An 11,591-nucleotide genomic window follows, 5' to 3' on the forward strand; every position below is an offset into this window, starting at 1 on the left:
GTTTTTTTAACCTGAAATTGGATCGCCAATACATGCAGGCACGCAACGTTTTACATGACTATATATATAAGCAGTAAGTGGTAGATAAATAAATGTATTGTAGTATGGCAATGTAATGATATTGGACGAGGGGCTTTTCCTATAAATCCTCACAGTAGTATAGTACAGTAGAACACTTCAATCATTCAGTCACCTCGCTTCCACAGCCAGCTCTCCCCAGGCTCACTCTTCTCCCCAGTTGCGTTTTCTTTGGAAGCTTCCATACACAACTCGCATCGTTCATCTTCCACTGATGCTATATAAGGAGAGAGAGAGAGAGAGATAGAGAGAGAGAGAGAGAGAGAGAGAGAGAGAGAGAGAGATGATCTGATGATGCATGCTGTAACAGCTCCTGAACTGCACAAGTTGTAGTTTGGCTGCTGGATAATAAGTTCATCCATCCATCAACGCTACAAATCAAGGTAACTGCTTCAGGACTTGCTCTAAGCCTCTTGATGCTTAATTAACAAGATAATATAGATATGTTCGTTTTATCTGCTCCCAAGAACATGTAACTGCGGGATATGAGATTCTTCCCCTTTTTTCTGATGAATCTGGACTCCTCTTCTTGTTAGCTTGTCTATTGTTCTTTGAGGAGAGCTCTCTTTCCATTTGTTGCATGACACTAGCTCTGAGATTAAGGGGGTATTTATGATACGAGCTTACTGATTTGGGAAAAAAGGTTTTTTTATTGCCGGTTTATATTTTACTTTCAGGTACATGTAGGATATATATAGATTAGGATAGGACATGTGAAAAAAAGAAGAGACTAAAGCCAATTTTTACTAGGTTCTTCCTTGGCATTGGTCTAGGTCATGGGATATTTCATCATACGTTTATATGGGGGACAAACAATAAAGCCAGACTGGATCCGACGTGTCTACGGGCCATTGGTTAGTGTTCATCTCTTCCGGTCCCATAGTGTCTACATGCCTCGTTTGTAGACATGACGATGACGATGACGATGACATGGATCACGTGTCTACATTCCTCATTGTTGTCACGGCATGACGATGACGTGGATCCGTAGTGTCATACCTCATTAGTTTCGAATTATAAAATACTTCAACTTGTTTGGTACGTCAAAGTATCTCGAGTTTGTTTAAAACTATTTTAAAAAATCACAATACGCTATAGCATCAAGTAGATATATAAAATAGAAAAATAATTAACAAAAAACGAATCTGCTTATATTTGATATCGCAAATATTTTTATTTTATTACATAAATTTGGTTAAATTTGGAATGTTTTAATTTTTTAAGAAAAAATAAGGACCACTTATAATTTAAGATGGAGCGATTAGTATTATTATTGTCACGAAATACGATGGCATGAACATGACGCGGCCTATGTGTTGTGCCTCTGACTCTTATATTCAATATCAAACAGACATACCGTTGTTAGTCATCATCCAAATCGCAGTACATGATGGCTCTAAAACGATGGGCATGATTATGCATGGACATAGAGGAAACTAAACTGCGCATTTTATAAGGCTGATGATGGACGGCAAACAAGAAAAGGGGCAATAAACTAAATTAAACTAAGGACATTAAGGATATGTTTAGTTTCTTTAGAGCATCTCCAACAATGCCTCAAACTAGTGCCTCAAATTGAAATATAGGGCTCTACACAGGAAAAATCACTCCAACAGTGCCTTAATTCAACAAATTTTGTCAAAAAACTATAGGGCACTCTCTCAAGTGCCTCAAATATACTACATCGTAGTGGACTGTCCTATAATCTAGATTTGGGGCTTTACTGTTGGAGCGGGCTGTTTTGTTGGTGCCCTAAATTCTATAAAATTTACTTATTTTTAAATTATAAGGCATTTTTATAGGTCACGTTGTCGGAGATGCTCTTAGTCCAGGGACTCAAGTTCAGTTAGAGGACTAAAATTTAGTCGCTACTTTATTTGGCTCTAGAGACAAAAAAAATATTCAGGACACATTAAATAGATCATAAGAGGACCAAAATACCTCTTAGCATCCTCCCAACATTAATACAACTAAAATAAAGAATACTCAAAAGGTAGAATTAATATGGTTTAGTCCCTTTTAGTCATTCTTGAAGGACTAACGACTAAAACAATTTAATTCCCATTTTAATTCTACAGTTTGATAATTTAGGGACTAAATAAGATTAAAACATCCCTCAAAACAAATGGAGCCTATTTTAGTCTCTAAATTGTTAAATAAAGAAACTAAAACTCTATTTTAGTTTCTATAATTAGTAATTTAAGAAACTAAAATAAAATAAGACGAGGAACTAAAAATTAGTCTTTAAACCCAAACACTATATAAATCCGACGTTTGGTCGGCAAAACGACAGCGATGCGTCGTCCGTCCCCTCTGAAGCGGGAACCAACGTGCACCATACCCGTAATACAAAAAGAGACCACGCTGAACAAAAATAAACATTTCCAGGTCTCCGCAGAAACTCCACGTGGCTCGAGGACCCACCGCGGTGTGTGTGGATGGTCCAGCCTCCGTGCGTGCGATGTCACCGCCAGCCAGGTCCCCGGCCTGTGGGCCCATCCGGCGTGGCCCACATGTGGCCGCCCATTTCGTTCCAGGTTGCTTGCGCCTAGAGTGTTCGAATCTGCTACTGTATTGTACCAACCAACTTTGAGGTAATTCTACCAGCGTCATGTTGGCGTACTGGCGTAGGATACTGCGAGAATTGTTTGGTCTCAGGAATCATTTCATCTAAGAAAAAGTGATGTATCGTACGTTTATTTTTCAAGTTTAGTGAGATAATCTTATTTCTTATGTTAACATTAACTAATTATAGAAAATAAGGTGACGATGGATTAACTCATTATATTTCATAAACAAACAAAAAATAAGAAGTGAAAAAATGATGAACTAATTTATTTTTTAAACCAAACACTTTATATATTCTGGTTTTGATTTCCGGATAATCTTGTATACCATAATAGCAATGAGCCATTATTTGTACAACACGCACGGAATAGTAACGTGTTGACCCCACAATCTTTTCCCCCCCTCTGCATAGCCACATAGGAGTAATTAACGCGATCCTAATCGTTTCAACTCTACCATCCCAATTTATTTCTCGCAGGCTCTGCTCGGACATTGCGTAATCCAAGAGACCGTCAAGGCAAGGCAAAGCCAACACCAGACGAGTCGAGAACACCGCAGCAGAGCGCGGCGTCCAATGGACATGGACGGCAACTCCCCGCGGCGGCCTCCCCGCCGGCCTGAGCGGGAGGGGAGCTACGGCTACGACATCGAGAGCATGGACGGCTCCGGGGCCGGGGGCCCGCCGCCGTGGAGCGCGCACCACAACGGCTCCTCCGAGGCCCTGCTCCGCTACGACGACGGCGGCGCCGACCGCGGGAGCACGCAACAGCCGCTGCTGCGGAAGCGCACCGTGAACACGACCTCGCAGATCGCTATCGTCGGTGCCAACGTCTGCCCCATCGAGAGCTTGGACTACGAGTAGGCATTCTAGTTTCTCCTTTTCCCCCTTGACTATTTCTCTCCATGCTTGCAAGTTTATGGGTTTTCTCCAGCCTATCCTGAAGATGGGAAGCATAGTCTCCCGTTCTTCTTTGTTGCTACCTACCCCGGTTGATCTTCTTCCGTGGGTTAGAATTTAGAGCGATCGTTGCTTTTTAGTTCACTTGGCACAAGGAATCAGCAACTGTGGTTGTGGTTCTGGTTCCTGTAGCTGTTCTTCATGGTTCGACCGTTGCGAGAAGCAACCGTCACAGTTCCGGGTTATAGGACATAGTATCTTACTGCCTCCTTCATCAGTTCATGCTCGCATATTCCTTATTCATGCCAACTCCATAATGATTACTACTTGCTGCGTAGAATTTTAGTATGCCAAGTTATGTTTATGTCCAATCTTCCTTTCTTCTCTAAGTAAAATGGCAAGTAGATGGGTACACAACAATACTAGTTCCTATAATATAAATATTCCCAGATATTGTTCTGTGAAGATGAACTATGAAATGGAGCGGTGCCAGCATCCTATATGGCAGCTCGTGTAATGACCTCCAAGAGTAATTTAATGGTTGCTGAATCGCAAAAATAAAGAAAATGTTCATGCACACTTTGGTCCTTTCCTTACACCCTTCAATATCCTGCATATTTCAGAGTCGTGGAGAATGACCTTTTCAAGCAGGACTGGCGATCAAGAAAGAAGAAGCAGATATTTCAGTACATCGTACTCAAGTGGAGCTTGGTGCTCCTTATTGGCCTATTAACTGGATTTGTCGGCTTCTTCAACAATCTTGCAGTTGAGAACATTGCTGGATTCAAATTGCTGCTCACGAGCGATCTTATGCTCAAGGGGAGGTGACGTTTCAGCTTCTTTTCTGGTGACAAGTTTCATTTTGTTGTTTTTGTGCTTTGCCATACATCTCCTTGTGGTCTTTAGCTCATCGCATAAAAAGTTGTTACTATTAGTAATAAATGTTCATTGGATTGAATATGCAGAGTACTTTGAAGTAAATTAATAATTGTGTGTTGTTCCAGTGCAGGTATATTAGAGCATTTTTTGTGTATGGAGGTTGCAATTTAGTTTTGGCAGCAGCTGCAGCAGCAATCTGTGCTTATATTGCACCTGCTGCTGCTGGGTCTGGTATTCCTGAAGTCAAAGCTTATCTTAATGGGGTTGATGCCTATTCTATATTAGCTCCTAGCACACTCTTTGTTAAGGTAAGTTTTGACTTAGAACCATATGTAAAACCTTATGTTCTAAACGTTTTTGTTTACACCATGTGCATTTTTTCTGATTAGCTTGTGGAATAGGATCTTGGGACTAGTAAGCTCAACTGAGTGTTATTGACTGTGTCTTCCCCCCCAAGCCAAACCAAAGGGTCCAATGCAGCCAACAATTTTTTTCTTTCAAAAGTCAGCTTTCTCGCAGTGCAAAATTGAAAGCACCTCTAGACCTACTTTTAGCGGCTTTTGAATAGAAGAACTTTGGAAATATATAGAAGAACTTTTAACGGCTTCCACCAAATAGTTTTGAGCTTTTTACAGCTCACAGGCCACCAGCTTTTTTCACGGCCCATAACCCATAGTTCAACCAAATAGACCCTAGAACTTAGGGACTTTCCTCGAAGCAATATGAACCTGAAGAAACTTAACACTAACTTACTTCCAAGTAGCAAGCGAAAGTATTGTTATCAATTTTGAATTACAGCATTCATTGTCCATGATATCACCCTATATTCACATCATTGAGCATCGAGTGCAATTTTTTTAATTTATATTTTCTTTCTTATATATAAAAAAACGAACAGACTGGTGGTAGTAATTTGTTCTTAGGAAGGCCTATGCTGATAGTGATCCTAAAAGAGTGGCATTCGTCCTTACGAAAATACACCAAATATTTCTGTTAGAAAATCTTATACAGAATATGATGTTTGTATATTTAGAATAAGGGAAAGGTTCCTTGATTTGGCAGAATCATTTTACATTGGAAACTGACAACAAACTGTACTAATACCAGCCCGGGTTATAAGTGTCTGTAGAAGTAATCGATTCTGAAATCTTCCACATGCAGATTTTTGGTTCAATACTTGGAGTTTCAGCTGGATTCGTGCTAGGAAAGGAAGGGCCCATGGTACATACAGGGGCATGCATTGCCAACTTGCTTGGTCAGGGTGGATCACGCAAGTATCATCTTACTTGTAACTGGCTACGCTACTTTAAGAATGACAGAGACAGGAGAGATTTGATCACATGTGGATCTGCAGCTGGTGTGGCGGCTGCCTTCCGTGCACCTGTTGGCGGTGTTCTGTTTGCTCTTGAAGAAGCAGCATCATGGTAGCACCTCTTTGTAGGAAAGTTAGCATTTGTTTTTTCAGCTAACTAATTTAACTATTTGATATCTTGCATACTTGGATTGTCACAATATTGCAGGTGCAATATCTATCAACTTTCAATGTCTATCCGTTTTCACCTAACATTGATTTGGTGTATGTTTTTTTATTGTTCGACAAATAATCATGAGTTGGGCATGTGGCTACAACTACAATAGATTAAACAATTGATGAAATTGGAAAAATGATATTGGCGTAGTTATCTATTATCTACTATTAGTCTGTGTACATTTCTTTTTCAGTTTTTCATATGATGAAAGACGATGTTTCTATACATCGTTTTACAGGTGGCGAAGTGCTCTTTTGTGGAGAACATTCTTTACAACTGCTGTTGTTGCGGTGGTATTGAGGGGGCTGATTGAGTTCTGTCGTAGTGGAAAATGTGGTCTCTTTGGGCAAGGTGGATTGATCATGTTTGATCTCAGTTCAACTGTTGCAGTCTACAGTACTCCAGATCTAATTGCAATTATAGTCCTTGGGATAATTGGTGGAATCTTTGGAGGCCTCTTCAACTATCTGTTGGACAAGATCCTCCGAGTTTATAGTATTATCAACGAGTAAGCACTCAACTGTAGTTAACATGTTTGCCGAACTTTCTGGTTCACTGTGCTTATTTTAAGACATGATAGCGTCTATTATTTAATCTGCCTGCAGGAGAGGTGCTCCATTCAAGATCCTTCTCACTATAACAATATCAATAATCACATCAATGTGTTCCTATGGTCTTCCTTGGCTTGCTGCATGCACTCCATGCCCTGTTGATGCTGTGGAGCAGTGTCCCACTGTTGGCCGCTCCGGAAATTATAAGAACTTCCAATGCCCACCAGGACATTACAATGGTCTTGCATCACTCTTCTTCAACACAAATGATGATGCCATCCGCAATCTCTTCAGCAACGGCACATCGACTGAGTTCCAAATGTCATCTCTTTTCATCTTCTTCACTGCTATTTACTGCCTTGGACTAGTGACTTACGGTATTGCTGTCCCATCTGGTCTCTTTATCCCTGTTATTCTTGCTGGAGCCACGTATGGGCGCATAGTGGGAACTCTTCTTGGATCCATATCTGATCTTGATCCTGGCCTTTTTGCCCTACTTGGCGCAGCATCTTTTCTTGGTGGGACAATGAGAATGACTGTGTCAGTCTGTGTGATCCTTCTAGAGCTCACCAACGATCTCCCCATGCTCCCTTTAGTCATGCTTGTTCTTCTCATATCCAAGACCATAGCAGATAGCTTTAACAAGGGAGTTTATGATCAGATAGTGGTGATGAAAGGCTTGCCGTACATGGAGGCTCATGCTGAACCATACATGAGGCACTTGGTTGCTGGTGATGTGGTGTCTGGCCCACTAATCACCTTTTCTGGGGTTGAGAAGGTGGGGAACATTGTTCATGCATTAAGGTTAACGGGCCACAATGGTTTCCCTGTGCTTGATGAGCCACCCATAACGGAAACCCCGGAACTGGTTGGGCTTGTGACTAGGTCTCATTTATTAGTTTTGCTGAACAGCAAGAATTTCATGAAGGGACGGGTTAAAACTAGTGGTAGCTTCGTTCTGCGAAGATTTGGTGCATTTGACTTTGCGAAACCAGGTTCAGGTAAAGGTTTGAAAATTGAGGACCTGGATTTCACTGATGAGGAGATGGACATGTATGTGGATCTCCACCCGATCACAAATACATCACCTTACACAGTGGTTGAGACGATGTCACTGGCAAAAGCAGCAATCCTTTTCCGGGAACTTGGTTTGAGGCACCTTTTGGTTGTGCCAAAGACACCAGACGTAAGAGACCCCTCTCACTTTCTTAGTTAGACAATAGACATGAATGCATATACATGAAAACTGATAGCAACAAATTAGACATGTACTCGATGATTCTAGTGCTTTATCAATTTGAGTTTGTTATTTGTTTACATTCACAAATTTAGTATTTTGGATATATGTCATGGATTCTGGCTTTATTAGATGCATTAAAAGTCATATATACCTTCTAGGTGCTTAGAGTGTGTTTGGTTTGAGGAATGAGGTGCTTCATCTTCTTTTCACTCCTCACTTTTTTATTTGGTTTGTGGAATAGAATAAGTTGATCCATCACCACACCATTCCTCATAAGATAATAATTAGTATATACATGAGGAATGAGTTGATTCTACTAAAGTTTATCGGATGAGCTCATGATGTATCACCTTACGAAGTATTGGTTGATTCCACAAACCAAACACACCATTTTAGTACCTCATTACTTGTCATGCGCGAAGAGCTATACCATTTGTTCTTTGTTTACTTGATATCTTCTGTTTTCATGAATATTTAAATATATGTATATATGTTCACAGTAACCTTAACCCAGTGATTACGCCTGCAAAACTATTACTATAATCCATTTTTGCATTACCATAACCATATAGTTGGGGAAACTTCCCATGGCTGATGACGGGTGTCTTTCTTGTCGAGTGCAGAGGCCTCCCATAGTCGGGATTCTCACAAGGCATGACTTCATGCCTGAGCACATTCACAGTCTGTTCCCAAACCTCAATCCTCACAAGTACCATTCAGCATCAATGGCAGGTTGACAAGGAGACTCTTTCTGCTTCTCATCTATTTGGCATTATTCGGGTGCTGGCTGTATGTAAATTGCAAAGGTGTATGCGTATCTGGTTTTCAATTGGATCCATCTCATCTTCTCTACATAGTTTTGTTTGTGTGGATTTTGTAGCATATGCTCTTTTTGCAATAAAAAAAATGTGGCAGTTGTTTGGCTGGTGACTGCCTATTATGAGCCTGCGGCAATAAATGTTCAGCAAATTGCGGAGTAAACATTGAGAGCTCCAGAACATGGAGAGAAAGTGTGTATTGTATATTTGCGTTGTTCCTGTAAAGCATGTTTAGTCAAACTCGAATATTGTCTATAACACCGAGTAAATCTCAGGCGGAAACATGGGCGAGCTTTCTAAGTACAGATTTCTTGCTATTGTAAGTACTTGAATTGAGATTCGTAACATTTCTGCTCTGCTCTGCTCTGCTACGTTAGGATACTCACCTGTCAAAATGTGGACATCCTAACCGTGGTTCCTGCACAATTAAGGCATATGTCATCTTCATGTGTTAAATTCTTCTTTTCCAAATGAAAATGGACGCGAGCTTCTCTTTTATAAAGAATGATTTTTATTAATTTATCGTTCTTGCCTCGAGATGATATACTAAAAGTGATTTTACTCTCGGTTTCTGCTTAAACATAAAGCTTAAGAGAAAAAAATCTAATACACTAATGTCTGTTAATTCTAAGACTACTATATGCCTGGGAGAAAACCGTCATAGCTGCCAATATCAATTTGTGCAATGTATTCGACATCAAAACTAGTGCATAGGTCTTTTGAAGGATAGCCTCGAGGATTAGTAAAATATAGGGATAAAAAAAATGTAGGAATAAAGTTGCATGTCATCTTCAATTTCATAGAAAATTTTTTAAGATGTTGGACCTCATGTTAAAAACCTCTAAAATCTCACTACAATGCTCAATTCCGTAGAAATTTATAGGATCTGTGGCAACTCAATCTTTTGTTCCAAAGTACCACATATGAAAACTTTCTATAGGGTTTTAATCCTTCAAAATTCCTTCACTTTTTCCTTGTTCCAAAGGAGGCCTAACTCATTTATAAAGCCAACGGATTACCCAAAAAACCTACCTGTAAGGAAGAATTAATATTTTTAAACTAAATTATTTCTACATAACTAAATCAACCAGCAATTAATTGTTGCGTCCAATATAATTATTGGTTTGAGATCCTTTTGAAAACCTCTAACCCAACTCCCAAATATATGGGGAATACTGAGCCTAGGAGAGATTTAATGCAACTTGTATGAAAGATTTAATGCAACTTGTATGAAACCCTGTATTATCCATGTAAAGAGACATTCAGAGAACTGGTGCTTGATTATCTAGTGACAAAACAACGCTTCGCACTACCTTGCCAATTGTATTTTACTAAGTTGTATTTTCTTAAAATAATTCCCTTCAAAGGTACCACATAAAAATCTTTATCTTTAATGGGGCCTTTATTTTCTACATGATTTTATTTAGGTTTGAGACATCTTGAACCACACTTGACACTTGTGAACCATCTTTAATTACAGAGGAGCCAACTTGGATGAAATCCTATTTGACCTTCATGGGGCTTCCCTAGAAATGAGAATCCTCACTTTTTCTAATAAACTTGGGATATCGACTTTAAGCCTAGGTATTTATTTCTGATTATTTGTTGCCAAATCCAATCCGTTGTCAGCAGTTTGAACAACCATTTGTTTTGGAGTGCAATATTCTTCAGCTCCAAATCATGGATTCCTACCCTCCGTTCCTTGGCATAGTATGCTTCACTTGGTAAGAACTATAGGTGTACATTCGGGCCGCCCGGCCCGGCCCGGCCCAAGCCCGAAAAGGCCCAGCACGTTTAATTTCGGGCCGGCCCGGCCCAGTATTAAATTCGGGCCGTGCCGTGCTGCCCACGGCCCGGCCCATATTTCACTAAACGTGCCGTGCTTTAAACGGGCGGCCCGAATTAAAAAAAGGCCCGAAATAAAAAAGGCCCGAAATACACATTTTGGGCCCGAAATACACATTTGGGCCCCGAAATGCAAAATCGAGCCCAGAATACATAATTGAGCCTGAAATACACTAAAGCTTAATATGATCAGTAAACCAACAAAATAGAAGACAAACAAATTTTGACCAAAACAAACTTAATATTATTAGAGCTGTGCAATGGCTGCCTCATTAAAAAACCCTTTGGTCAGAAGGGAAAAAGAGTGCAGCCAGCTCTAGATGCAGTTCAATAGTTCATAAGTTCAAAGTTCATTGTCCAAGTACAGAACAAAAGTAAAATTACATCACAAGAAACATCTAACTACGACCAACGCCAGCTTCGCGTTCTTCATCCAAGTACATATTCTTGTAGTGTTCTTCCAGGTCGTTGTTTGCAATGTTGTGCTGCTCCCGACTCTCTCCTAGCTGCCAATCCTTTAAGCAAGTCAGAATCTCCACCATTTCACTTGTTAGAGACCGTCTTCTCTCCTCAATCAACCTGCCAGCAAGACTAAAAACAGACTCGGAACTGATAGTTGAAACAGGAACAGTTAAAACATCCTTGGCCAAAAGAGACAGGATAGGGTAATTAGATTTATGCTCATGCCACCAACTTAGAATATCAAATCCATCATCAAAGACAGTGATTGGGTCACTATCTAAGTACATTGCCAACTCAGAAACTTGGGAGCCAAATGATGAACTCGAAACAGCATCACTTACCTCACTTACCTCAGGCGATGCATAAATTTTGCCCCAAGCTGTTTTCTTCCTGCTAGTACTTGTGGTGTGGGTTGGTCTCCGCAATTTTGCTGCACCAAACTTTATCTCATACTTGGAAAACATGTTAGTCAATTCAGATCTAATGACATTGAAGTAATCAGAGTAATCAGTAGTAACATATCTAGACAGAACTTGAAGAGCATTACTGAAACCTCTTATCTTGGCTCTAGGATCCAACACAAATGCAAAGGAATACAAAATAGGAATGGTTTTCCAATATTTGAGAAATTTAGATTTCATTGGAACTACAGTGTCTCTTAACATAATGTCATTCTCAAAGTTATTCAAATGTTCAGCAATCTCAATGATATGGTGTAGCATC

General features: G+C 40.0%; 1 protein-coding gene across 5 annotated transcripts; it reads left to right on the forward strand.

Moving 5' to 3' along the window:
- Positions 1 to 8,878, forward strand: LOC542114 (uncharacterized). 5 transcript variants are annotated; one of them, XM_035958850.1, is made up of 9 exons: positions 102 to 461; positions 829 to 932; positions 3,125 to 3,504; positions 4,168 to 4,368; positions 4,554 to 4,731; positions 5,585 to 5,847; positions 6,191 to 6,460; positions 6,558 to 7,689; positions 8,367 to 8,878. In XM_035958850.1, exons 2-9 carry the CDS (start codon positions 855 to 857, stop codon positions 8,478 to 8,480), a joined length of 2,616 nt encoding a protein of 871 aa, XP_035814743.1. In that variant the 5' UTR covers positions 102 to 461; positions 829 to 854; the 3' UTR covers positions 8,481 to 8,878.
- Positions 8,879 to 11,591: the final 2,713 nt, after the last annotated feature.

Source organism: Zea mays, chromosome 5, assembly GCF_902167145.1.
Source record: "Zea mays cultivar B73 chromosome 5, Zm-B73-REFERENCE-NAM-5.0, whole genome shotgun sequence".
Taxonomy (NCBI): Eukaryota; Viridiplantae; Streptophyta; class Magnoliopsida; order Poales; family Poaceae; genus Zea; species Zea mays.